The 27,624-nt window shown below is 51.1% G+C and overlaps 9 protein-coding genes across 9 annotated transcripts; 4 read left to right on the forward strand and 5 right to left on the reverse strand.

Moving 5' to 3' along the window:
• Positions 1–639: 639 nt before the first annotated feature.
• Positions 640–1,811, forward strand: N7506_009233 (NAD(P)-dependent alcohol dehydrogenase; the record flags this gene model as incomplete). Its single annotated transcript, XM_056958526.1, has 2 exons — positions 640–813; positions 885–1,811. Coding segments are annotated over 2 exons (1,101 nt in total), but the record flags the coding sequence as incomplete, so codon positions are not given.
• Positions 1,812–3,407: 1,596 nt separating this feature from the next.
• N7506_009234 (putative Ras family GTPase (Rab4b)) lies at positions 3,408–4,363 on the reverse strand (the record flags this gene model as incomplete). The annotated part of the gene is made up of 3 exons (XM_056958527.1): positions 3,408–4,006; positions 4,063–4,139; positions 4,194–4,363. Coding segments are annotated over 3 exons (846 nt in total), but the record flags the coding sequence as incomplete, so codon positions are not given.
• A 938-nt stretch (positions 4,364–5,301) lies between these two features.
• Positions 5,302–6,165, forward strand: N7506_009235 (uncharacterized protein; the record flags this gene model as incomplete). Its single annotated transcript, XM_056958528.1, has 1 exon — positions 5,302–6,165. One exon carries the CDS (start codon positions 5,302–5,304, stop codon positions 6,163–6,165), a length of 864 nt encoding a protein of 287 aa, XP_056807918.1.
• A 561-nt stretch (positions 6,166–6,726) lies between these two features.
• On the forward strand, positions 6,727–7,147 carry N7506_009236 (putative extracellular serine-rich protein; the record flags this gene model as incomplete). The annotated part of the gene is given in 3 exon segments (XM_056958529.1): positions 6,727–6,829; positions 6,840–6,951; positions 6,976–7,147. 3 exon segments carry the CDS (start codon positions 6,727–6,729, stop codon positions 7,145–7,147), a joined length of 387 nt encoding a protein of 128 aa, XP_056807919.1.
• Positions 7,148–7,739: 592 nt separating this feature from the next.
• Positions 7,740–9,347, reverse strand: N7506_009237 (putative mRNA processing protein (Mss51); the record flags this gene model as incomplete). The annotated part of the gene is made up of 3 exons (XM_056958530.1): positions 7,740–8,427; positions 8,513–8,910; positions 8,937–9,347. 3 exons carry the CDS (start codon positions 9,345–9,347, stop codon positions 7,740–7,742), a joined length of 1,497 nt encoding a protein of 498 aa, XP_056807920.1.
• A 453-nt stretch (positions 9,348–9,800) lies between these two features.
• Positions 9,801–15,404, reverse strand: N7506_009238 (ATP12 ATPase F1F0-assembly protein; the record flags this gene model as incomplete). The annotated part of the gene is made up of 7 exons (XM_056958531.1): positions 9,801–10,571; positions 10,625–10,978; positions 11,028–12,412; positions 12,462–13,660; positions 14,141–14,169; positions 14,264–15,033; positions 15,119–15,404. The coding sequence occupies 7 exons, from the start codon at positions 15,402–15,404 to the stop codon at positions 9,801–9,803; spliced, it is 4,794 nt and encodes a 1,597-aa protein (XP_056807921.1).
• An 890-nt stretch (positions 15,405–16,294) lies between these two features.
• N7506_009239 (glycosyltransferase family 2 protein) lies at positions 16,295–18,285 on the reverse strand (the record flags this gene model as incomplete). Its single annotated transcript, XM_056958532.1, has 4 exons — positions 16,295–16,408; positions 16,713–17,004; positions 17,299–18,168; positions 18,248–18,285. 4 exons carry the CDS (start codon positions 18,283–18,285, stop codon positions 16,295–16,297), a joined length of 1,314 nt encoding a protein of 437 aa, XP_056807922.1.
• Positions 18,286–23,142: 4,857 nt separating this feature from the next.
• Positions 23,143–24,021, reverse strand: N7506_009240 (SSH4 family protein; the record flags this gene model as incomplete). Its single annotated transcript, XM_056958533.1, has 1 exon — positions 23,143–24,021. The coding sequence occupies one exon, from the start codon at positions 24,019–24,021 to the stop codon at positions 23,143–23,145; it is 879 nt and encodes a 292-aa protein (XP_056807923.1).
• A 607-nt stretch (positions 24,022–24,628) lies between these two features.
• Positions 24,629–27,190, forward strand: N7506_009241 (uncharacterized protein; the record flags this gene model as incomplete). The annotated part of the gene is made up of 2 exons (XM_056958534.1): positions 24,629–24,697; positions 24,749–27,190. 2 exons carry the CDS (start codon positions 24,629–24,631, stop codon positions 27,188–27,190), a joined length of 2,511 nt encoding a protein of 836 aa, XP_056807924.1.
• Between the last annotated feature and the right edge of the window lie 434 nt (positions 27,191–27,624).

Raw genomic sequence — 27,624 nt, forward strand, 5'->3', positions numbered from 1 at the left:
CAGGGCTACATATTGTACGGAGTAATGGGGTAACCGCGCCACATCCTCATGAGCGCCATAATGTCCAGAATAGCAGTTTTAGCTCTCGATCGTACAGCGTAGAAATCAAGCAACACATCTCTGAAAACAGCATCTACTCCGTCGCTTCGTTGCAAAATTCAGCGAATCAAAACTTACCCAGACTGTATTTGGAATACTCAAAACTACTGGGGAAATATGCAAAATAAGATGACTAGCATAACATAGTGTAGTGAGTACGGAGTACTAGCAAACTCGAGACAAAACGTAAGCACCGAGTCATCGTGGCGGGTCACATGTGCCTCATCCGTCCATCGCGAGGAAAGACGATCCCGCACCTCCTCCGGTTAATATCCGCGGCTAAAAGAAAAAGGACCGATCCACTCCTCTTGAGCTCATAGTGGAACTCTGGAGCTATCGGTGTGCGCTGTCGGTTCAATTCACTTTCTCCCGGTCATACGGCTCCAGTTTTCATATACTGCTTTACTATATATCTGGTCTTATCCCGGTTGAGAGATCATTCCTTGCATTCTTCTTCGTCCCCGCACTGCCCGCACTGCCCGCACTGCTTTCCCCGGACTTATACCCCTCCATACACAAAATGTCCACAGCCCAGGTAGGTATCATGCCAGAAGTGAACTCCAGAAGAAACAATCCTCTGACAAGATCCAGAACCTCTCATTCGTCCTCGAGGGCATTCACAAGGTCAAGTATGAAGACCGACCAGTGCCCGAATTAAAAGACCCCCACGATGTCATCATCAACGTCAAATTCACCGGTATCTGCGGTAGCGATGTACGTACCTCGCACCCAATGCCATGAACCCCATGAACCCAATCCGAAACCCAACAACTAACAAACCTCAGGTCCACTACTGGGAGCACGGCGCAATCGGCAACTTCGTCGTGAAAGACCCCATGGTCCTAGGCCACGAGTCCGCCGGAATAATCAGCAAAGTAGGATCCGCCGTCAAGACCCTGAAAGTAGGCGATCGCGTCGCCATGGAACCCGGCATTTCCTGCCGTCGCTGCGAACCCTGCAAGGCCGGCAAATACAACCTCTGCGAGAACATGCGTTTCGCCGCTACCCCGCCCTACGACGGCACCCTCGCCAAATACTACACTCTTCCCGAAGACTTCTGCTACAAGCTACCAGAGAACCTATCCCTACAAGAGGGCGCCCTCATGGAGCCCCTCAGCGTCGCTGTGCACATCGTCCGCCAAGCGGGCGTCAGCCCCGGACAGACCGTCGTCGTCTTCGGAGCCGGACCCGTCGGTCTGCTCTGCTGTGCTGTTGCGACATCGTTCGGCGCTTCCAAGGTCATCGCTGTCGATATCCAAGAGCAGCGTCTTGAGTTTGCGCGCGGGTACGCGACTACGTCGACGTTCATGCCTGGTAAGGTTGCAGCGACTGAGAACGCGGAGCGTCTGAAGGAGGAGAATGGACTCGGAGCTGGTGCGGATGTGGCGATTGATGCTTCGGGTGCTGAACCCTCGGTGCACACTGGTATTCATGTTCTGCGGAATGGTGGTACCTATGTGCAGGGAGGTATGGGTCGGAGTGAGATCCAGTTCCCGATTATGGCGGCTTGCTCGAAGGAGTTGAATATCAAGGGTAGTTTCCGGTATGGAAGCGGGGATTACAAGTTGGCTGTTAGCTTGGTTGCGTCTGGGAAGGTGGATGTTAAGAAGCTTATTACTGGTACGGTGAAGTTTGAGCAGGCTGAGCAGGCGTTTATTGAGGTGAAGGCTGGTAAGGGTATCAAGACGCTGATTGCTGGTATTGACGAATAAACGAATCTATATGAACTGGGGTGTTGGAGTTGGGAATTGAGGGCGTTGTGACTTAGCAGAGAGCAGAGAAGCCCAAATAAAAGTTATGTATGTGATGAGTTCAGAATGGTCATATGGCTCTTTTCAATAACGAATGTGCCTTAGAGCCGATATTACTGACATATCAAGTGGGTGTCAATGGTATCTAATCGATCGCAGTGACTGAAAAGACACTTTTCTCACACACGTTGGAATTCAAGTCATTCCATGACCAGGACGGTGACCATCCCTCTCAAACCCTGATATTTCACAACAACAGCTCTTCATGGTGGATCAAATTTACCGTGGACTGGTCACTGCCTGAACAAGTATAGGGCCTGGGCTACTTCAAAAGCCAGTCCATCTTCCGAGAATTCCTTGAAGCGATTGATCTCAGCTAGGTACAGCTTTTGGACGATACTGTCACAAGGATTACATTAAGTCTGATTGAGCAGAGTCAACGCTCGATCAGTATACGGGATGGACACCGAAACTCTACAGCCGGAACAATGGTCACCAATACTGAGAGTTGAGGCTCGTTGTTTGCAGATTATTGAGGTTATTGCTCCAACAGTCTCCACGGTCATATTTAAGCAACAGATGTTTGCTTACAAGACCATTGACCGGCCTATCTACATCCCCGAAGACACTTAGCATGTGTTAGACGAGATTGATGCCTCGCACAACTCCGCAGCTCGTCGGTCTAGTCGTATCGGAGAATCCATACAGGACCCATCCGTCAACCGACATGCCCGCAGTTCTCACGGGAGTTCTCCTCGAATACAATTCCGGAGGGTCACTCTAGCAAATCTTGGAGAACGAGTCTCGGTCTGATGCTTTGCTCATACAGTGAGCCTTGCAGATTGGCACGGCGTTAAGATCATTGCATCTGAGCGGCCGAACTCATCTTGACATCAGGCCATCGAATATCGTTTTGGACGCGAATGACAATGCCATTCTTATCGATGTTGGCGGAACCGATGGATTCATGTGGGAGTGGCTTTCACCTGAGATGCGGATCCTCATTCAACAAAGCTGCCCTGCCAGCAAACCTCTTGAGGCACGAGTTGCTACAGATTGTTGGGCTTATGGGAGATTGCTCTCAGCTCTCGCTGAAAAGACCTCGGAGTGGCACCCTTGAGATCAGTATCAGACTGCAAGTCATAGCTGATCGTCTGACCAAGGCGACTCCCGAATATCGCATCTCGCTATGAGACGCTCTCGCGCAACTGGATGAGAAGTAGCAGTCGTTCACGAGAAGCTGAAGCCTGCGATGATAGAACCGTATACATATGTGTGTCAAAAAGTCTAGAATCAGATACTCGCATAGGAATCAAGATGGGTATCGTGAGCAAACAAACAAAAAAACAACGAAAAGCGAAACACCTCAGCAACAACCCTTACTCGACCGACTCGAGCCCAATCGAAACACATCCTCCCACTCCCTCATTCCCCCCTTCCACCCATTCCCAGACGGCGGTCTCCCCCTCCTCCTCCAAACAGGAACCTCCGTATCATCCGTCCCCCGACTCCTAACACTCTCATCACTCCCATGATACAACCCCCATCCCCATACTGAATCCCACTAGAAGGATCATCAGGATCAATCTCACCCAACTCAATCTTCGTAAGAATAATCCTAGCAAGCCTCGTAAAAACTTCCTCAACCCCATCCCCCGTCAACGCACTAACCTCCACCGCAACAGGAATATTACACTTAGCAGCCCAAAGCTCTGTTTCCTGCGCACTGACTTCGCGATCGGCCCTCGTAGCAGTGAGTCTTGTCCCCGGACTCGAGCTCGATCGCATACTTCCGCTTTCCCAGGGGATGGAAGAGACGCGGCTGGAGACGCTGGAGGGGGTTGGCGGGGGCCTGTCTTCGTCGGCGAGATCGAGTTTGTTGCCGGCGAGGATTACGGAGAGGTTTGGGGAGGCGAGGGCTCGAGCGTCCATTAGGAAGGTTGGGAGGGAGGTGAAGGAGGCGTGGGAGGCGAGGTCGTAGATTAGAATTGCGCCGGCGGCGCCGCGGTAGTAGGAGCGTGAGACGGAGCGGAAGCGCTCTGTTCCTGCGGTGTCCCAGAGTTGGAGCTTGATGCGACGTCTGCGGGGGCCGGTGCCGAGTTTTACGATTCGGGAGGCGAATTCAACGCCGATGGTTTGGGAGGAGAGGACGCGCCCTGGTGAGTTGTTAGTTGGGTTGGGTTGGGTTGGGTTATTGGTGTGGACGGTGGACGTTGTGACGTCGGGTTGTCCGGAGGGGGCTTTTTGGTCGTACATTCTTCCTTGACGAATCGGTGTAGTACACACGACCTGCGGGTGTATTAGAATGGTGTCAGAAGAGAGAGATCGTTTGGGGATGCTCACTTTCCGGCACCGCTGGGTCCGAGGAGGATGATCTTCGCTAGATAGTCGTACATACTCCCCAACTCCTGTGGGCGGTTAGAATGGACTTGGGGCATCGGAGGGGGCTCTGGTACCTGATCTGGAGCCGAGGAGGCCGACGAGGCGTTTGACAGGCCTCTTTGTCGTGGCATGTCGCTGGAGGGAGAGGAAAGGAAGTTGCGAGAGTGTTGGACGTGGTGATCCTCGGCCAACACTAGTACTTTGCAACTCACTAGCTTCTAGGCTATGTCACTATCTTATGGAGTACTGCAAGTTAGTTTGTCTGAATTAATTATTCTGAGCCAACCATATTCCCATATTGCCAGACTCTTTCCTTTCTTTGACATTTCATTCGAAACGCTCTCACCGACTATTCTAGCGGGGCGCAGGAGATGAGCCTCAATTCTAAGCCAACAAAGGTTAAATAGACACAAGGCGCCCTGCCAGTCCACTCTCAACCAACAATGACTACGGAGTACTCGGTATGGAGTCAGAGTATGCGCTGTGGGTATACGCGCTCAGGCTTATACACTCGGAGAGAGCGGAGAGCCCATAGCGTAGCCTCTGACCACTTTGTGACGGCGTCATTCGAAGTACAAAGGAACTAGATTGAGATGCATAACTATGCATGTGGCATCAGTGGAGACGGACAAGGGTCTTAAACAAAGTACCTAGCATATATCAAAGACGTCAAAATGTCCTAATGTCCTAATGTTCCAACATGCTCCGATCTAAGCCTCTCGTATCCGCTGGGCACTTAAGGGGCGAAACTTAGAGATCCATTTATTAACACGGGAGAGGCTGTGCTGGGCAATGATTTCTTTCTTGATCTTTTTTATTTTCTTGACTTCTCCGTTTTCGTACTCCGTATCACACTTTCGTCATTGAACCCTTTAAACATCGGGGACTTCCCAGGGTCCAAAAGAATTTCTTATACTCCGTACCTCGACACTGGACTTTTTTCTTTTACCAACTCCACACCTTTAACACTCTTGACTCGACTGTCTACTATCTCTGTCTACTATCTCTGTCTACTATCTCTGTCTACTATCTCTGTCTACTATCTCACCTCGGTTAAAATCCTTTCAATATGAAGTTCGCGTGGGCAACTTCGCTTCTGCTCCTCTCCACAAGGGTCTCCTCCCTGGCCATCAACGGATCCCAGATCACCGATCTTGCCGAACGAGATGTGGAAAACTCCACCGACCTCTCTCACCTCGTGAGCCTCGAAAAGCGCCGTGGCGGCGGCGGAGGTCGCGGCGGGAGCAGCGGAGGGAGTAGCGGGGGTCGCAGCGGCTCATCCAGTTCCAGCAGCAGTTCCGGAAGCAGCGGTGGCCGAACCGGCTCATCGAGTTCCAACTCTGGCAGCTCGGGCAACTCAGGTAGTTCGGGCAGCCGCAGTGGCTCCAGCAGCAACGTCGGCGGCACCACCAGTTCCGGCTCCGGCACCAGGGCCTCCTACGGCGGCGGCCGTTACTACGCCGGCGGTGCCACCACCCCCTACACAGCCGGCTCTCGCTCCAAGGGCTCCAACATCGCACCCTACGTTCTCGGCGGTGCTGCCTTGGGCTTCTTCCCAGGTCTCTGGCTCTACAGCGCCTATGCTTACCCATACTCCCACAACTACCACTACTACAACCAGAATGCGCATAAGAACGAGACTTATCCCGTGATCTGCGTTTGCCAGGAGTATTCTGAGTGTGGGTGCGACGATAATGTGAATCGCACTTACTACGAGTCTCTATTCAATGGCACGGAGCCGAAGAACTCAAGCGTTGTGCGCGTCGTCAAGGAGAATGGGACTGAGACTATCTATATCAATGGTACTCTGCCTAATGGTACGACTGCGGCTGATGGAGGCTCGACTTCTGGGGCTTCGCCGCTGGCTACTGTCCTCAATGCTAGTGGGCTTTGGGTGACTGTTGTCGTGGTAGTCGGCGCGGTCTGGTTCTAAATGACCTGTATTTTGTTGCGTTTGCTCTTGCGCCTTGGCTTTGAATTTTTGCTGGGAATCTTGGCTCAACCCTGGCTTGTGAATGTGAGCCCTTAATGCGCTGACGATTGGGATGGCTTTTTTGCTTTTTGGCGATTCATTGATACCCCGGTTGGGACCCTGTATACTATATACTACTTTTTTTGCTCACAAGTTGGCTCTATACAATGACTTGATCAGATCAGCATGAAGATCACTGAGTAAACACGCTTAAACACGATTAAGTGAGTGTTGTGAAGCATTCCGATGGTTGCTGCGGGAGATTGCGTAGGAGTCTAGCCCGCAACGAGACAAGCGGGCCTCTTTAGATTAAACCTCATTTCCGCAATCTCTTTCCTCTCCTCAACTCTCTCCTGTTAATTAACAGTGTCACTCTTTTTCCTTCAGACACGGGCTGTCGCATTCATTTCTCAGCTCCATTCACTCTTTTTGAAACTCACATCGAGCTTACTTCGCCTTCTCACTCTCACTATCAACCTATCTAAACAAAACAAACTGCATCTCAACCCACCAAAACGCACCATGCAATTCAAGTCTCTGCTCCTCCTGGCCTTCGCGCCAATTGCATTCGCTGCCATCGCCCCCCGAGGCCTCCGCTCCAGCAACTACCTCAACCCTCACCCTGGTCCCCTCAGGCTACACTCCCCCAGCCTCAACCGCGACCCCAACTCCAACCCCATCCTCCACCTCCACCTCAACGGTGACTCCTACTTCCACCCAAACCCCAACCTCCACCGCGACCCCCAAGTCCACCAGCACTCCTTTCTCAAGTGCTTCTCTGTCCAAGGTTGCTAGCAGCTCCACCCCCTTGATCAAGGCCACCAGCGCCGCAGAGACCCAACCCGCCGCGACCTCCGCTCCGGCCACTGGCGCGGCCGCCCACCAGCTCCCCGGCGCGATCGCCGCGGGTGCTGTCGCCATTGCCGGTCTCCTCATTATCTAAAACGTCTGCTCTGAGATTAGAGTGGATGGAGCTATTTAGATCTTGACGATCTTTTGTTAACCATCGAGAATGGTTTTCTGACTTCCCGGGTTCCTCTGGGATCTGTTTTTTTTTACTTCTTCTTTATATATTCTTTTTCTCACCGTGCCATTTTTTGGGGTTCCCTTTTTACTTTCTGGTTACGGTCTTCACCTGATTTTATGTCTATACCCTTTCTTATCTTCCTTTCGATTCTCCTCTTTTGATATCTGGGCATTTCGAATGCTTTTTACTTGACCTAATTTCTTCGCATTGGTGCTTGCATCTTTGCTCTTGGATGTCATACTACTATTTAACGAGTGTAGGACTTACGAGTTTACAAATTTTTGACATAAATGACATACTTACTATTTGACTACTTTGCAATATAAACGTGCTTGGGTTCCATGCTCGTCTCCACGCATTCTGTTTTGATTTAACGATTCAGCAATGTATACATACATGGATACTTGAAACAGCGCATACAAAGCGAGGACTGGAATAAGAATATCTACTACAATGGCTCCAGGAACCAGAAATCAATATCGTACAAAAAGAATCCCTTCCCCTCTATCTACTCATCCTTCACAAAGCTCGCCTCATACCTCTTTCCACGGAAAGCCCACAATCCCCAATTTCCACAAGAGATATCATGAGGATCCTGATCATTCAAATCCCACCTCAAACTGCGGAAGATATTCTCCCCAGGCTCAAGAAGCACATCGAACTCCCCAGCACACTTCTCACCAACCCACTTAATATCCCTCTCCATATCCCACTGTGTATACCCAGTACACAAAATCGGCACCTTAGTCTCCAACAACTGAGGCAGCGTCTCCTCCCACTCATGCGAGCTAGCCGGGTGTCCCAACCCAGGATGGAAAAGCATAAAGCAATCCAGGTACGGATCAAACGGCCCGAAATACTGCGCCTTGTTCATGGTGTGGAAGTAGTCCACGTAAGTGGTGATCTTCATCTGTCCACCGAGTCTGTCTTCGACGATCCCGCCGAATGGGTTCTCCGGCGTTCGCTCGGGGAGAGGGAACTCTGCGTCCCGGTTCGCCATGCTCTCGGGCCCGATGAAGATTAGATGCAGTAGGGCTCGTGGGTACATGTACTGGAGCTGCAGCCAGACGTCGCGGGGGAGAGAGGACTCAGCGCGTGCGCCTAGGATGAAGATTCGGACGGGTGGCGCTTTCACGCGCAGACCTTTCATGTCGGTGCTTTCGCCGGATTTCGGGGGTGGAGGGAGTAGCGGAGGGCTGGGGGGGATTGTTAGTTTGAGTGAAAACGAGTTTATAGGAAGGGAATTGCGATTCACTGTATGAATATGCGCAAGGGGGAAACATACCACTCATACTCTTCAGACCCTCTGGTGTGAGTCGACCGTTGGATCGGACGCTGTACGGGCTCAGCTCGTGCAGGACACTGCCGATGGTTTGCGGGTAGGTGAGCATGCGAGTGACCTGGCGCATGGAGCGATCATCGTTGATAGCCGAGAACTCGCGGGTGTACAAATAAGTATCCCAGTTCGACATGTTGATGACGAAGTTATCATCCTGAGGACCGGGGTAGTCGAATTCATGGAAGAAGCGACCGGAGTGCAGATCGTGGTCATCCTCGTTGATCTGGCGAAGCGTGTCACAGATCTCGAGGTGAGCTTCGAAGTCATCCATCCAGTGGCCTTCGGAGCAGTAGACCGGGATTCCGCAGTCGGGGCATTCGAAATGCGAATGGGCCGGGGGCTTGCGTTGGTAGCTTCTTTTCTGGCCTCGGGGTCATTTGGCGAGATCGGGGCACGGGTCTGCTGGTGGTCTGGGTGTGGGCAGAATGCGTTTTGCTTGATGTACTCGGCGCGTCGGCGGATATCTTGCGCGGGCGAATTCGTGAACGAGTGGAACAGATTGGTTGGTCTCATAGCTGGGCGGATGATGGAGGGGCCTGTTTCGGTGTGTACTGATCGCTGTGCAGGCGTGGCCTTGGGTGCGCAGCAGGATTGTCCATGGACATGCTTTGGTTTGGCTTCGTTGGGGCTCAATGGTTTGTTCTGGGTGCCAAAGCTTCGGATCAGAGGAGGCATTGCTCGCCGGCGCGTGAGGCTCAGGAGGCGACTCTGCGGTGCTGAAGCCCGGGCTCCTTGGCGGAGCACCTGGAGGCACTGTACACAGGTGTATCCTGCCATTGTGATGTTGATCGGGTGTGGAGTGCAGATGATCAGCCCACGGATAGGATGGTTGCTATTATTTGCCAAGACTCGCGTATGATCCGGATGAGCAGCCTGAGGCAGAAGTTGATGCCTGGGGCTCCATACCTGACTACAGTAAGGTCCCATAAGTCTTTACCCACTGGCTACTTTCTCGAGTATACACGCACTCAATCGTAATGGGGGATTGAGAACGGAGTGATAAATCAAATAATGTAACAGTTCGGTGTCCTTGAGAGTATGGGTTAAACATATATTATTTGCCAATAGAGGATTGTGATATACAACATCCATTGCAGTCATTGTCGAATTTCAGATATGAAAAAAAGTATACGAATGTATTCGTGACAGATAGTCTTATACAAAGGCCAAAACGAACAACAAAACGATTAAACTCTCAAAAAAAAATAATGCTGAAAGTCATAATCTTCATCAGAAGATATCCTCTGATCTGCTCCAGTCCTGCGCATCACGGGACTCCCAGTACTTTCCATTATGAGCCCAGAATTCCTCACCAGTAACCGGGCACTGGTCACGGACGAACCACTGTGGCGAGTAGACCTCGCCCATGGTATCGCGATCTCTACGCTTAGAACGCTGCTTCTCTTCCACGCGGTGCTTCTCGTCAGCAGCAAGAGTATACTCGCCGTCTTCCATGGCACGCTGATCGGGACGAAGTCTGGTATCCGTGGGAGGAAGCCAGTCCTTCAGGCCCTCAGGCAGAGCGTTTAGAGTGATGACGAAGGGGGTCAGGTTGAAGGGCACGCCGGTGGGACGCTCATGGGCCTGCCAGACAAGGAATGTCTTAGCGGACTCGGGGTCTTGGCCGGAGACGGCTGCTTCGAAGCCTGGGGTGTGGCGAGCGTAAATCTTGTCGTTCCAGCGGCCGCCGATACTCCATTTCGGAGAGCCTTCGCTGTCGACGACTTTGCCGGTTACTTGGTAGGCGGATGAGGCCTTCCAGCCTCGAGGCTTGAAGTCGAGGTAGCAGACTTCGCCGGTTGTCCAGTTCTTGATTTCCATCAGGCCGTAGTTGTCAACGGTCGGGTTACCGGTGATGATACCGATGACCGATGATGTTACCTTCTTCCAGGTGTAGAGCTCTTCGCCGCCGGATGAAGGACGAAGCTTCAGGAACCATGTACCCAGCAGGTTGATATCGAAGGATTTGCCGTAGAATTTGGACTTGAGAGAGGATTCACCCTGAAGAGTTGATTAGTGATGGTACGGGAGGCAAGAGGTGGAATACAACTTACCCAGTAGTCCCATTTAGGTGACTCGGCCCACGCAGCACCAATAGGTGGGTGGTGGCTGACCTGCTCCACAAAGAATCTATACCCCTTGTCCGGACGCACATACTCGAAAGTCTCACCCAAAAGAGGGTTGAAAGGCTTAGCCACACGACCGATCGTCGAGGCATACTCACTAGCGGCGTAGGAAGCCACGTACACCAGACGTTCCATGGAATCGGTGCGGTCGGCAGCAATATCAAGGAGGTCGGTGTACTCGAGGTCCTCGGCCACACGCTGAAGCAGTGAGGTGGGTTCGTTAAAGGACACGGGAAGAGTCATCTTGGTCATGTCCTTTCCAATCATAGATTTGAGGATACCCTGGTACGGTCAGCAGTAGAAAGGAGCAGTGATCAGACAAAACACTTACCCAGAGAGAGATTTTGGGTCGATCATCAGCGTCCATCTTGAGTCGCTGTCTCACTGGCTCCTCGTAACCCTTGAACGAAGGTGCAATCACGGTTGACTTGACAGCTCGGAGCTCAGCAGTCCCATCTTTAGGCTCTTCTATCTTGTTTCCCTCAACCTTGTTGAAATCCTCTACTTCTATTTCACCAGCATCAATAGCATCAAAGAACTCCTCTCCATCCGACTCTGAGTCACAAAGGCTACTCATCTTAGAGTAGGTGGAGGCGTTGCGACTAAGAGCCGGCTTCGCCGATGGTTGCTGGGCAGCTTGCTCCGCTTCAGCAGCCTCGGAATCACCGACTTCAACCTGACTGACCTCGAGGCTTGGGTTCTCAGTTTGAACCTGGGATGGCACAGCGCCGCCCACAGAACGAGTGCTGCCGGTTGCGCTCTCCAAAGCCTCCTTGAGAGCCTTCTTCGTGCGCTTCCGCTTTTCCTCGGACTCGCCCATCTTCGATTGCAGCTCCTCGTGCTCGCGAGCAACACGTGCCATGCTCTCTTCCCACATCTGGCGAATAGATTCCTCGCGACCAAGGCGAGATTGCCAGTAAGAGTCTCGGTCGCGAGAGATCTTCAGGAGGTTCTGCACTAGGCCCTTGAGACTGCTTACCGCAGCCTCGTATGCACCAAGGGCTTGCTCGAGAGCGGGATCCGCGATAGTCATGTCGGGGTTTTTAGCCTTCTCCGCCTGCAGAGATGCAGTGACGTTAGCGAGAAGGTCCAATTGAAGCTTCGCAGATTGTGCGGTGATGTTCAAAGCATCTTTATCGGCGGCGGGCATGTCGTTTTCATGGCTGGAGCCATAGTCAATGAATTCCTCGTCATCGCCTTCTCCATCGTTCGCGGTCGTTACGTGACTAATTACACGGTTCATGTCGTTAGGGGCGTTGCTCTGGTCGTAGGAGCCTCCGTATGTGGAGCTGTCCTCGTCTCCAGCTGGAATATCGAGAGTGGTGCGCGATGCATATGTGCTCAGCCTGGTGCCAGAGCTGCTGGCCCCTCCCAAAGACGGGGGAGCAAGACCCTTAGTGCTGGGCTTGTGAGAAAGTCCAGATTCAGAGGGGGTGTCTGTGGGACGACCTTCCGTCTGATCAATCTTAGCCTGACGGAGCACTTCTGCATTCTTTGACCGTTGCCTCTCTTCCTCCTTTGCCTCATCCTTGGCCCACTGGATGGCATTATTGAGAGACCAGAACCACCGCTTTGCCTCCACGACGTGGTTGGCTTTGAGATGGTACTTCACCGAGGACTTTCCGTGAATCTCAAAGCGTGTTTTATCCTGAGCATCCATGTTCAGTCTGGCGATTTTCATGTTGATGGCACCACGACAGGCAGAGCCCGCGTCATCTGCAAACATGTCAGTGAGTGTGCCTGGTGACCAAAGCTTCCAACTTACCTTGATGCTTGTAATAACTCAAAACTCCATCTTCCAGGACAAACCAGCGCAGCTTGTATCCGGTTGTATAATTAGTCCATTTCTTAAGATAACCTCTCATCTCTCTCGCATCCTTGCCTCCCAATGGTGCATCGCCGATTGAAACACGACCAGCAAGGCCTTGCGCATTCGTGTTTCCAAGAATAGCCTTTTCCTGGATTCCTCGCTGAGCAATCACAGCAGCAGGAGATCTTTTCAAAAGAGCACGCGTCTTATCATCCTTAGTAACATCCTGCGGTAGCTTCCCCTTCTTATCACGACGGAAAGGATCCGCGCCATGCGTCAGAAGGATCTCAATAAGCTGCGCATCCTTATTTCTAGCGCCCTCGTGCAAGAGAGTACCACCAGACTGTGACGTGGTCCGCTCAGTCACAAGCTCGTAACTGTTCACATCCATGATCCCCTCTACCCTCGGCTCTTCCAGCAGAGCTTCGAGGTTTTTATAATCGGCATTTGCAATCAGAGTCTGGATCTCCTGGTTCTTGCTGTCGATGAACAAAGATCGCGCAAGCTGGAGCTGCTGGAAGATTTCAGGGGTGCGGGCCAAATCCAGCGCTGTCTGACCACGGTAATTGACAATGGAATCATTGATAGACGGGCGGTTCAGCAATTCGCGAACCAGCGGACCCCGGCCCAACTGGGCGGCGATGTGGAGGGGTGTGTTTCCATCCCGATCCCTTGAATTGATATCGCCCTCCTCCGCGGCAGATAGAACATATTCCACGACTTGGGGTTCAGCACACTGCAGAGCCAAGTGGAGGATGGTTGTGCCGCTCAGAGCATTCGCACCCTGCGGATCATTCGTCTCCTTGATGGCCTTGGCGATCGCGGTGGTGTCGCCGGTACGGAGGATCTCGAAAAGTCGGAATGTGCGAACAGACTGTTCGAGGGACATGCTGCCGGTCTCCATCTGAGAGAGCGAGGGCATTTCCTCCACTGTGTCCATATCCTCCGCGTGTTCTTGGATGGGCGGGTGTGGGCTCGGCTCTTGGGCTTGTTTGCGACGGTTGTGGCGGCTGCTGCTGCGAGTGTGTTTCAAGGAGGCACCGTTCGACGAGCCGGATACGACTGAGCTGGTATCGTCCTCTTCTTTGTCTTCGCCTCTGGACTTGTCCCGGTGGAGAAGGGAAAGCGCTATGGCGCTCTTGGACCGTTTGTGCCTGAGGGGTGACATATTAGTATTTCACATGTGAATCTCCCCGGAAAACAGGTCTTAAGGAGGTAGAATTGGAATTTCAAGGCAAAAGAGGCTACAGCCACTGACGAAGTTATTCCCAGCTGGCCACAACATGGCGGTGCACCTTGGAACCATGGATCATGTATGTCCCACACTTACCCTTCGGGTCTGTCTGACATCTTGGATGTCTACACCTCAGTGTCCCTCTCTTCCTCTCTTGTTTTCCTCTCTGATCTGTATGTTCGCTTGGTTTCGAAATACCTTGCTCAAAGCAAAAGAGCACAGCAGAACCACTCAGAGTTCTAGAAAGTTGGAAAATAAATTTGGGGGGGTTTCGGGCCTTGTTTGGGGGGCGAATGACGCTGATCTCTCCGTCTTGGCAAAATGAGGACTCGATCGATCGCGACTCATTGCGATCGACGCAGGGAGGATGTCAGGGTGGTATTCATTGTAATACACGCACTTGCAAAGCAAGGCAGGCTCAACAGCCATCTAGAACTATCATACAGTAGCCACAGGCAGCCACATTATACACTACACAGGTCAATACCTAGGTAGCTTTGTTTTATCTGGTCTCTCCGCTGACCAAAATCACAACGCTGCCCAACTGACGCTTCATATCCTCTTTGCCAACGTCGTGGGTGTCTTCGACCTCACCCCACTTATCAGTCTGCCAGGTAACCTCCAAGTTAGCAGCCTCGGCCGCCTCTTCAATACCAAACTTCTTCGTCTGGGGTCGCTGGATGTGACGGAAGTTCTCACTCCACTCGGTCAACAAACGGACTGCAATAAGAAGACTCTTGGATGCAAGGATACCACGCTCCAATCCGGCCAGATCATGTGCCGACAGCTCAGACACCCAGGTGCGGATGCTCTCCTTAGTCGCCTTGGGCTGTGAAAGAGGAATGATGCTCTCGGTGTCCAGGATGGGAATAATCTCAAGACCAGGCCACACCTTTGTAGACAGAACGCTCATTATATCCTTGGCGACCCGAGTCTGGATATCGCGCAAGCTCTCATGGGGCGTTCCATCGGGTTTGCGATCCAATGCGTGAACCTCGCGCTCAGGCTCCCAGCAGAGAAGAGTATCGGTATCTAAGTAGCGCATGGCTGTAGTTATAATCTGGTTTCGGGTGGTGGAATCGCCCTTGGCATCTTCGAGGGCGATATCGGTGGCGCGGGCGGCAAGGGAGGTCATGGGGATGAGGTGGCTTTTGAGAGCCTGCTGGGCGGAGGTCATCACATCCCATTCCAGGGCGACGGCGTGGGCGAGATGAGGCTTTGTAGAGGGGATGGAGAGGATGGCTTTAGTTGGTGTTCGCACGGGTCGCTTGTCGAGCAGGACCTGATATTCATCTGGTTATGGTCAGCGGTTAGCATATGGCTATCACAGAGCAAGCAATGCTTCAATTGAATTGGGAGCTCTGGGTCCTTGTCATACCTGGCTTTCCATGTACATGCACATCCTTCCAGAAGCGTTTCTTGAGCGCATCGGTGAGCTTGGGGGTTTTGCGCTCTTCAGATTCGACAATTGTGGAGCTGGCATCGTTCAAGCCTGAGGGATCCTTTCGCTCTGGCGTAGTAGGAGCTTTGGGAGGAGGGCCATGAGCAGTGACGGGGTGGGCAACGGCGGATCTGAACGGCGACGAGTGGATGTGTCGACATAAGGAGATAGAGCGTCGGGCGACGGAGAGCCGCGGTAGCGCAGCACGAGGGAAAGCGACCATTGCCGTTTGTGAGCAATGTGTAGATGAAGGATGAGGTGGTGGTTCCTGGATCCAGAGCAATTGTGAACATGGAACTTTTTGGCCGAAGTCTTGGCTCGCCACACGCACGCCACATCTTAATGACACATCCCATAGTATGCTCCATACTCCGTAGATCTACTCGACTCTCGGATAAATTCGATTCAGCTCAATATAATTGAATGCAATTGAGGCTCTGGTATTGGTCTAGGCCAAGTCTGCTGCATCATTGCATCAGTGGAAAGGTACCACTGACCGGTTTGAAAGATGCGCATGTGTTCCCATCTACGGAGGACGGGGTACGGAGTACGCGATACAAATGTACGATTGCGTGTGAATTCCAATCAATTAGTGATTAACTGCAGTTTGGAAAGAAAAGCCAAAAGAAGCGACATGAACGTAGTTCAAAATACCACCCTTGCGTCTAAAAACAGGAAAGGAAAGGAAAGAAGAAAATAAAAACTCTCGAAATCAACCCAGGGGAATCAAACCAAGTGAAAATCAAAGGCAGCAAAGCAAAACGACGACATCCGCCCATGCTTTTGTAATTTACAAGAGAAAAGAGACCGAGGATCATTTTGTGGACCAGAATCATGTGCAAAAAGAAGACAAAAGCACGATCAAAGGACGCCAGCAAAACTGTCGAGGTAATCTGGCAATTCAAAGGCCGAGGCACGATACTATCACGTATCTGCTCTCTGCAAGTCGTTGAATCACCCTGAAAAGAAGAGCACATCTAAAATCAAGAGAATATGGTCGTCACGGCATTTCGTCATGATAGGGGGAAAAAGAGCCAGCCAAATCAATGGGTAGCAGTTCCCGTCTCCACATGGGGAAACGGGAGATGAGAGGGAAAAAGGTCGAGCTCGAGCTCATTTGATGAAGTATTGCGGGTAGTAGGGTTGCTTCATTCGATCAGCAGCCGTCCGCTTCTTCATACGCTCGGCGTCATAGTCATCAGCGCCGTCACGGCTACCCCATGTGGTCTAGTGAAGTCAAAAGTCAGCTCTCGGACTCAATGCAAAAGTGTAGAAAAGGCAACTGAATCAATGCACGATCTGAAGCGAGCAGCAAGGCTAGCATGGGGAAGCAGATGAACTGCACGAAGGAGGAGACAGTGATCAAAGCGTTGTGATGCTAAACTGTCATAGGCAAAGGGAGAAATTACGGGAAAAGGAGGGGCTGCGCTTGGATGCATGTATGCGCGACCCGCAGATAAGGGAAAAAAGCACGAAATAGAGAGAAAAAAAGCAAAACATGACTGAAACTTGAGAGAGATTGGAGACTTACCACATTCAGTGTCATAACGGCGTACATCTTAATGGCACCGTGGAAATATCCAAATAGAACGGAGACTGGCAGCAGCAGTACATCCACGGGATAGCGAAGATAGTGACCCAGGAGCTTAATCCACTTGCTAGTGAAGATCCAAAAGTATAAAGCCGTCATAGAGCTATCGTGCAAAGATTCGCCCCAGGAGCCGGTGGCTCGGTGGCACAACCAAACAAGTAAAAGGTCGCCTAGAAGGGCCGGCGGCGACAAGGTTGTCAAATGGACGGCATACGCACTCCAAGGCTGACGGCTGAAGAAAAAGAAAAAAAGTATAAGTTAGCAATCGAAGAACACTTCTTTGTTTCCTGATTAGGCTTCGTGCCTAAGCTCCAGCTCCAGACCTCTCAAGAAGGTTTGCTTTTGATCCGATCAAAGAAAAGGGAACCGAGGCGACACCGAGGCGACACCGATGAAGCACCACGCCGCGTGGGGAAATTGACCCCCCGGCAACGGTGTACCAACGGTATAGCAGCGAGAAGCCAATCGGAGAGGAGTGAAAGAGGAAGGCGGGGGAGTAAGGGAAAGAAAAAGGTACTGGACTTACTACCATATGTGCTTTTCGTGGAACATGGAAGTCAGGTTGCTCCGCCAATTGCTTCTGGACCAGCGTGCACATTGCTTCAAGAAACGAGGGTTGTCCTCGAGGGTAGTCAGCACCTCCGCCTCCGGGTGGTACTGCATATAAGTTTCCCAACCATGCGAAACCATCCAGCGGGTGATAAAGTTATCATCGTCAGCGTTGAGCTGGTACTTCCCCCACCACCACTCCTCATTGGTGAAAGCGTAAGTGAAGCCCTCATTCTGCAAAATCCGCGTCCGATACGCAACCGTCCGTCCCGACATGCAGGGAAGGCCACCGTCCACATGGGTCGTTGCGCCGCAGTCGAAGTTGCGACGCTCCAGGTACAGGGCGCCGAGGAAGCCCCAGACGCGCTGGGAGAGGGTTGGTTGGTTAGCGCGACGGAGTCGCTGGCAGGTGACGACGCCGCCGTACTTCTCGTCCTTTTCGAACGGGGCCAGAATCCAGGGGAGGAGGGTGCGGGGCCAGCTCACGTCGTCGTCGGCCAGTAGGGTGATGGCGGTTCGGACTTCGGGAATGGCGCGGGTCATTTGACGGCGCTTGTTGGGGTGCATGACGGTGAAGAGACGGATTCGGGACTTGGATGCTGGCATGGTGCTCAGCATCTTCTCGGCCTTCTTGCGATTGGCTTCGATGGTCACCAGGAGCAGTTCGAAGGGTTGATTGTCGAGAATTGATCGGATGGTCTCGACCAGCTCATCCCCATTTCCATCTAGCGTGGGAATAATCACCGTCACATCTTGAGATGTTAATTTGGGATTCTCGGGAGGTGGAATTGGTTTAAAGGTCCAGAATGAGAGGAGGTTCAGCACGAGGCGGGTGTAGCGATAGACACTTATCAATTAGCTCCACAATTCATTGACTTTTTCTGTTTTGTTCTGCTTCTTTAAGAAGAGACTCAGGCTTAACTAACAAGAGTGCGATAAATGCTCGCAGAAACGGGAATGCCATGGTTTTTTAAGACAATTCTTCCCGTCTCCCACTGTCCATGTATATACCTTTGCCCTGCAATTGGATGGTTGTCCCCCCTGATTGTGGCTTCGGGGAAGGTGAGGTCGGAAACGAATGTCGGGGAGTACTTCCAGTTCAAGGGGGTCAAGGGGAGAGGAGGAAAGGAAAGGAAAGGAAGATGGAAATGGTGAATTGAAGGGAAAGAGATATTAAAGTAGGCAGAGAGGCACATGCGACTAAAAAAATGCCATCAAAATATCCCATCGAATTCTCGAAATCTCGAAATCTCACGAAAAATTACCCAAAAAATAATCAATAAATTATATAAAAATAAAAGGCAAAAAAACCCAAAAGAAAGCTCTGCATTGTCGTTTTGAGAGTGCTGCATGGTAGTTTTGCCGCGTGCGTCAGAGACCCTGGATCTAGATGGGAGTGAGAAGGTGGAGAGGGATTGGCGGCCCATGCTATATTACTAGCACTGTATTGACTTCGATTATACCGTTCTATATCCACATTGCTATTTGATATTCTCAATGTATTCCCCTGGGGGAGATCCTCTACAGTGTATAGTGTATATAGTATATAGTATACAGTACTTCGTATACTCCGTATGGAAGGACACTATAGCCCATATCTATTCATAGCCTACCTAAACCAGACTTGCAGTCAAATGCACGTATAGCCCCCGGGGTATCCGATGCCGAGGGAGGCAACTAGGGATTTGCGGCAGAATATGATTTCGAATTGTAAATTCAGTGGGGAAAAAGTCATGCAGGCCATTTTCTTGTTTTTCGCCTTTTTGCATCAGAATGTACGGAGCATGTGTACCATACCATACCAACGCTTCGACATTTCGATCACGGGCAAATTTAGGTTGGATGCACAGATACCTGCTGACAAGGTTCTTCGAAGCGAAAAATGCTTCGAGGGGTACTTCCATTGCAGGTACCATGTTCATGCATCATATTACATAGTCCTTTGCATTTCTCTATAATCATTCTAATGTAATATTATCCTACTGTACGAAGTATAATCTAATTATTATCCGGCAAAAAGGCATGGAGAACATATCCGATCATGCACGCGAGATCCAGTCATTGGTGCCCAGGCGAACCGGCCGCTAACCGAGATAACCCCCATCCACCTGGCACTCGGACAGACACTCGGACTCAACCACAACGTTTGAGAAATTCAAAGTTCTACTTTCTACGTTGCCAAAAAGTCAAGACTGCGCATTCGCAATTTTCTCTCTATCTACCTTTTTCTCCTTTGAAACTCGGCACGCCCGCACATGATTTGTGGAACAATCCACGGTGACACTTCACCCCCCGAGACTATTTAGCGCCATGTCCAGGGCCAAAAGTACGTTGATAAATGAAACTCTTATTAAAAATTCTGGTCAAAGTCCAGCACGTGCATATATTGGTCGGAAGAAAGTGCCTTGTCACTGGGAGAACTTCAGGACCTTTCTGATTACAAGTCTTGTACACGAGTATCGCACTAGTATACTACTAGTCAATAAGAAAACAAGTAATCCTAGTGGCGATCAAGTGTAACAGCTTAGGTGGGGCAGTCGTTTTCAATGTGAACAGATTGCCTGATCGCGCGGTAGGGTGGCGTGAAGGTAAATCCCGATCACGAGAGGGTTTTGAAGGAATGTCTCAAAGGTTCATGATTCAAGATTTTCTCACGGTTGCATTATAGTGTCATGATATTTTTCCTTATTCCTTAGATGGTATGCATTATTATTATTTTGCTTCGATCGGACTTTGCATTACATGTGTGTACAGAGTACTTTTTTTTCTTTTTTTTTTCTTTTTTTGAAATGGTGTAGTGTCATCGAATCTAGACTAGATAGACTCTGCAATACCTCGCTGCAGTATAGTGTATAGGCCCAGGATGTACAACCCGTTCTCAGGTATAACCGCGCCGGAAGGTCGCTTTGGCGTCTAATCATACCAGTACCAAGGGGAGATGTACAACTCTCGTAGGGCCTTAGGGGTGGAGCACGGCCGAAGGATCCATGGGAATGCAGCTGCAGAAGGCCTAATACGGAGATGCAGTTGATCGCCTGAACGCAGGCTACGCAATCTTAGTACCAAAATTGTTACGGAGTACGGAGTAGTAGCTTTTGAAATTTAGCACAGGCCGTTGATACTAAACTAAAAGGTCAACTAGCTCTGCTAGCTCTACTTGGACCTACTAGGCAACCCATAACTCTAAGCTCTATAGTGCATATAGATTATATTGTACTCCGTACACACGAACGTGTTGAGCCGAACAAATGACGGCGACCGGCCGATTCGCCAGATCACGTCTTACACCGAGACGCGTATGTATTTCGGGCTGCACGGACTCCCACTGCGAGCCCGCTTTTTTTACTCCACTGAGGCCGGGAATGGCCGGATTTTGATAATGACAGTGCGCATTGTGGACAGGGGATGATAGACCCGGGCGTGATGACTGGACGAGAGAGTGGATTTTGGAGCTGGACAAAGTGGATGTGATGAAGTGGTACTCCGTAGTGGACATGGTAGGAGCGTCAGACTCCCGGAGTAACTACGGGAAGTGTAAGTAGTTGACCATCGAGACGAAAGGTACTGCTCCGAACAGATGCACATATGTACAGATGTACAGATGTACAGATGTTCAGTAGGTACATTGTCCGTACAAGTGTTGTGGTCCGCCGTATAGTGGCTGTGTGAGTGGATTGTAAGCGAATATCAAATGGGGGCCAAACGGGAATGTCACGGGAAAAAGGGGCGATGACATGCAGGTCGATCAAGTTTCCCCTCTTCGGCCAACCCCATTTCAGTAAGAGATGAAAGAAAGAGAAAAAGTACCCGCGCACTCACTACTCCGTATTCGTCCATGACCATCCTCGTCTGTTACCCTTTTCAATCGGCAGAAATACAGATCGGCCGCTCTAACTTTCAAGTGGATCGAACAAAGGTACACAGACAAACCTATTCTTCTCCCGATCATGTTGCAAAATGGGTTGCTCCACTTTGATGTCAACTGCATACAAAGTAGACATGGGTGTTCTATACAAGCGCGTTGTACTTTGTAGACTCGGAGGTATACGCATATATCCACCAGGAAAAAAGACAGATGTTCATAGCGCGATCTGGCAACGGTCGCAGGTACACAAAGTACCCAACTCACAAACGGTCCTACCCCTAATCGAGTAAGAGTTTTTGTAGCCGCTCTGACTTAGTTGCAGAAGAAGGCTTTGGTGGCTGGCTTCTACTGCAACCATCGCTGGTAGCCTCGGGATAATCACCGAGACTCCACTCCGACCACTTTTTTGTAATACAGTACGCAATACAACAACATACTGTAGTAGTCTGGCGTATTGGTATTATCAATATATGGAGATTATGGAGTACTGAGCAGCGGCTTCTCCGTTGGAAAGATATCAAATTGGTCGATCTTGTTTCGAACTCACAATTGTATCTATACGGACCATGCTGATATCTGACTTTCCTCAACCTTGCAAAACCCGAACAAAAACCTGCTTCGAGTCACTCGGACCGCTTCTGCGGCTCTATCCACGAACTTCTCGATAGACGCATCGCTTAGACGCTTAGTATCTAAAAAAGGAACTACCGAGCGCAGGCTTATCTGGTACTTCTCCCGGTGTCAAAGCGCTGTTCTTTTGTCTCCGTACCGTCCCCCAGTGGGTAATTGCTGATCCCATTGATAAGCGTGTACGGAGTAAAGAAGAACTAGAAAAGAAAAGAGCGAAAATAGAAAAAGAAAATAGAAAATAGAAAAGGCAACGGAACATCTCCAGACCTCGCAGCCTCGTCCCGGGGAGAACAAGGATATGACCCGGCACCATCATACTGTACATTGTACATTGCACTACATGTATGTACACATTTGTACTCGGAGCGCAGTTGCAGTGTGCAGAGTACAGATGTCCCAGGTACGCATCCCAGAAAAGAAAAAGCAAAAAACCACGCAAGATTCGTATCAAATATGCATAAGGACGAAGAGCGCAATGCACTGGGCGCATCCTGACGTCAAGTCAAACGATTCTCGCACGTTCATGCACTTCCTGCACCTCGGGGTAGACGGAAAGCCATACGGAAATAAACGGTAGAAACGGCAGAGGGCCCAGAACTCAGTAAAACTGTAGCAACCCGTTGTCACGGCGGAAATGCACCTCGTGCTTCCCCCGGACACTAATGCGCTGCAATTACCAGGAATAGGATCGATGCGGCCGAAAGGTCATCCAAAGGGACCTTTTTTTTCTTTTCTAGAACCCCATGCTCGTGCAGAATGTCGTTTACGCCACGCAGGTGCGTATGTCGAGTCCGGCTTGGCTGTTGGATTAGATTGTGCTAGCTTGATGTTTTTTGGGGGGGATTTCTTTTTTTTTTTTTTTTTTAATTTTTCATTTTGATTCTCTGTTTCTCTCGGTGGGAATTCTCGGGGTTCTTTTTCTCGTGCCATTGGGGATCCTTGGCTTCACATACCCTTTGGGACTTGTGCTTCTGTTGAGGCTAGAACCTTCTGTTTGAGGGATATGGTCACCGAGTAGGAGATTATGTCTAACTAGAGTGTGAATGTTGTAAGATGTAGAATGTATTCAATAGCCAAAGGCGGTCATAGCTCTCTGGTGGCCTGCGTGGATTCTCAGAGCTAGCTAATATGGATACCTCCCTAACAGCAAGGCCTCAGCAAATCACGAGATCCTGATATTGACTCCGTCATAGCAACGCGCAGGCAAAATGCAGACGCAAAGTGGAAAAAGCCATAAACCATAAAAGTCAGCCCTATGACCTATCACCTGTCTCATCTTGTCTCATCTTGGCAAGATTTGCGACTCGAACTATAGATCGAACAGGTTTACTCGGGCCTCCAAAGCCAACCTGCAGGGTCAAAACAAGACTCAAATTCAACGCCACCAAACAGCCCAATCGCCCCATAGAGGTCATAGTCCCCTTCCAATCCCTCGATCCCCCCAGACTCTTCATCGACTTCCTCATGGAGATCCCACCCCCCAGCATGCCGACCATTCCGCGTGAAGAATACATTCACCTTCCCTTTCTTCTCCTTGCTCCCTGCAAACTCCATCCCAATCCCCACCGTCTCCCCAGGCAGAATCTCACTGGTAAAATCCCGGCCCCCAAAGGAATCATTAACAAACCGGCACCCGTCATCCGAAAACACCCCCAGTCCACCCCGCTCCCAGCCAGGTGATCTCCAACTAGGGTACGGCTGCGCAACAAATCCCAGTGAAAATCCCGGTGCATCACCGCCGCGCACCCGCTGCTGCCTCAGGTACTTCACCTCAAAGTAGATCGTCTTCCTGGACCCTGCATCCTCGGCGGCAAAGTACAGCGGCAGCGACGTCAGGATGACACAGTCTTTATTCCCTTCTTGGCTCCGCCCATACCACTGACCCTTTCGGACCGTGGAAACGGTACCTTGCAGCTCGCGTGGATGCACAGGGCGCAGATCGTGGTCTTGCACCGTGGCGTAGACGACTGGTGAGGGTCTGGTGGGTAGCCAGAGGGGGACGGTGTTGCAGAAGTCATGGGCGCGTTGAGCGTCATCTTCCGGGGCGTTGCCTGTGCCTGAGATCAGGTAGCCGGTTATTGGGGGCGGGGGGAAGCTTGTGGTGTCGGGGACGGCTTCTTGCCAGTTGTGGTACGGGGGTGGATCCTGGCTGGCCTGTGACGCATCATAGCTTGGCGGGAGATCTGAGTTGTGGGGTTTTGACATGTTGAAGTAAGGGGATTTGATTTCTGGGTACGGAGTAACTGGAATTTGGTAGTGGTCTGGGGAAGTTCAAAGGTGAGGTTTGCCAAGTGGATTCTAAGCGGATGCTTGGCGTGTGTTGGGAGCGGCAGGAGTTTCGGGTTTCAGTGATGCAGTGATGCAGTGAGGTCCAGGATGGATTGGAAATTTGACTTAACTTGGGTTTCTCTAACTTTTTTTGCCGGAAGGCACAAAGTTTGTGTGATCCAAGGAACTCGTATGAGGTTGAAGTGGTTGAACATCAGAGAATAGTACAGATCGTATAGATCAGAAGCTAAGAATAGCTAAAATATGCAGGTTTCACTTGGGCCCAAGTGCATCTTACAAGTGGCGGATTTTGAATTTTCTCTTCTGTTCTCAACTGCTTTCCTTTCTTTTTTGTTCGGCCTTGGGCCTTTGTCTTTCGTTCTCTTGTTTTTCTTGTTTTCTTTGCTTTTCTGCTGCGACTCGCGACTCACGACTCACGCTTTACGCTACGCTCTCATGCTTCACGATCATACAAACTTACTGGGCTCCAGCAGCCCGATGTCATTCGCTTTCTACACTCGCTCACTCGGTCGCATCATTTTCAATGTCAACCGATCGCAGGCGCCGTCGCGCCTCCTTTTCCGAGCACATCAGCCGTGTGTTCAAATCGGATGTGAGTGGTTTCTATGTCTATACCCGGGGAACCTGAACTAAACACTCCCAGAAACGCGCCAGTCATGGTGAATTTGTCCCTCCACTCCCCTTTTTAAGTCGCGAGGCAGCCCAGCAGGCAGAGGAATCCAATGCGGCTCGCGTGTTGGACGATGAGACTCCGAGCTCCGTCTCGTACTCGCCCATGCACTCACGGTTGCCCTCCACCGGAACACCTGGGTCCAGTCTATCAGTGCCACCCGGAGAGGATGAGACTACTACGCAGACGACACATTCGCTAGCGAAAGAGGTCGGAATTGGCAAGTCTCCAGCGCTGGAAAAACCTAACAAAAAGGAGAAGCGCGTGACCCGACGGCTGGAGGCTGAGAGACGGGAACTTGAGAAGCGTTTGCTTGCCCTCGAGGATGCCCAGAGCAAAGTGGACCTCGGTGTCCATGACCGAACCTCGCGCCGTCTCACGAAGAAACAGCCAGTAAGCAACTCGAGCAGATCCTCGAGCGCGAATTCGGAGAGGCCCAAATCTTCCGGTGGGCTGTCTGCGATCTTCAGGCGCTCACGTCGCAGCTCAGCTTCGAGTGATCTTGAGAACCAATACGCTGAGTTCAGCCGGCTCCAGACAGACACCAACCCGCCATCTTTGCCTTTGACTCTACCAGAACGATTTGGAACGGCCATCACCAGAGAGCTACAGTCCAAACATGGCACGGCTCTCAACTTATCCACCGCCAACAAGACGGCAAGGCCAACCACGAGCCGTCTACTTCATGCCACGCCGAAGTCTGATGATCTCCGCGAGAATTGGAAGATGGCCGAAGCTTGGAAAGCACAGCATGGAACCGAGAGGAGCTGGTCTTTGTCTAAAAAGTTGAAAGATGGACGGTCTACAGTCGGAAACGCTCGAAATGGGGAGGCCCTGACCAAACCAGTTCCTGATGAGCTCGATCGTGACTTGTTCGCGGCAGCACTCAAGCACGATAGGAAAAGCCTTCCAACGGTAGATCATTCTCTCGACCGCGTGAATCGGAACGACCGCACCATGAGGGCTTCCAGTATGCCAGCTTCGCAAAGCTTGGCTCAGACTTTTCCTCCGTGTCCTGCGAAAATCGCCATACCTCCGGAGATAGCTGCGCCAGAGTCTCCGGACACGCCAAGCTCTGTCGCAAGAATCTATACACCACTGCAACTGGCGCAATCGAACTCCACTGGAAGTCTGGCTAGGAGAAATCGAGTGGACCCCTACCCACGAACATACAAGTCCTCTCCTCTTGCATTGAATCCTGCGGATACAAATGACTCGAGTCCAAAGGACTCGATGATTCCCACGCCTTTGTCATTGCACGATTCCAACCAACCTCCCCCACAGCCTTCCCCACTTCCTGGCCAGTCTCAATCTGATGACGAGAAGAAAAGTCGAATTCCCGTCCCATCTTCCAACACCCCTCCCCAAACCGCAAGTCGATTCAAGGAGGACTTCAATGAGCCTTCTCAACCCGACCCACCCAGGCTTCCTGCCAAAAGCGAACGCCGGAGTCTTGATAGCTGGAGAGTTCCAACTACTTCAAGTGACACACTTCGGGACATTCCGCACTCTCCCTTCCAAGTAGGTGTCCGATCACCATTCCACACGGGCAACACATCGCCCGGGGCAAGAAGTCATCGAACATCCATAGACATGTCAGACTCCCACCGCGTTTCTCAAAGATCTCCACAACGAGCCTCGCGCAGCTCCCACGACCAGCCAAGAGGACCAGGTATATTCAGACCAGGCCACAGCCGCACATCCTCGCACAACTCCGACTACGAGGGTCATTCCAACTACGACACTGCCGACGAAGACGCGCCAGAGTCTCCCGATTTCTCGCGTGAACCAATGACTCTCGAGCCCAAACCAGAGAATACATCCAAGCCATCCAAGCCATCACCTACTCTCAAACCCGCTCCAATCCTCCAGCCAACCCCAGTCCTTCAACCCCCACCCGTCCACAGAGCTACCCTCATCACCAAACCAACCCTTCCCATCAAGCCACTTACCAGCCCAACCCACATCCCCAAACCCGCCGAACAATCCCCCAAAACCGAACCCCCCACCAACCAACCCATGCAACCAGACCTCCCAGAACCCCGCGGCCCAATGAGCCTCCTAAAGCGCCGATCCCAAAGATCCAAACCCCGCCAACTCGCCAAAATCTTCGTCATCTGCTGCCGCTGCAAATACTGGCACGATCTCCCCTCCGAAGTCTACGCGCGCCTAGCCTACCCAGAACGAACAGACGAGCCCAAGCTCAACGGGCGTAAGAAAAATGATCGAAAGCCTGCCTCCCGCATGTCCCTACAGTCCGCTGTTCCTGCTGCGCACGCCGTTCAGGGAATGGATCTACGGCCTGCGCCGCTGCTTCCGAGGAAGGTTTCTTGTTGTTGGTGTGGTCATAATATGAGTCGGTCTTGTTGTGAGGGGTGGACTGCTATTGTGGAAATGCGGGAGAGACATCATTGAGGGGTTGGAGGGGTTATATTGGGTGGTTGGTGGTTATGAATGAATGGATGAGGATGAGGATGATTGTTTGTAATGATGTTATGATGATGGCTTGGGAACAAGCATGGTGCGATTTTGATGTCTTTGGAGATATGGGGTATTTTATGGAATTCTGTTCGAGTAAATTGAATTTTGGTTTTGAATATGGATATGCAGAATTGAGGCTTTCTTGATCTATGTATGTGAGATTGTGTGAGATTGCGAGCATTTTCGGTTCTTCGAGGCAGAAAGAAGGGCTCTGGACCACAAATGCCGAGTTTCTCGTGTGCCCCAGCTACTTTTGAACTGGTACCTGAGCCATGTCAAGTTTCAATCTGATTTGTATTGTTGTGATGAGGTTCTGATTCGAGGGTATTGCTCTTGTCTACATTAGGGTTGATTTAGGATGGCAAAAT

Source organism: Penicillium brevicompactum, assembly GCF_028827555.1.
Source record: "Penicillium brevicompactum strain IBT 35665 chromosome Unknown utg000006l_segment0_segment0, whole genome shotgun sequence".
In the NCBI taxonomy this organism is placed as follows: domain Eukaryota; kingdom Fungi; phylum Ascomycota; class Eurotiomycetes; order Eurotiales; family Aspergillaceae; genus Penicillium; species Penicillium brevicompactum.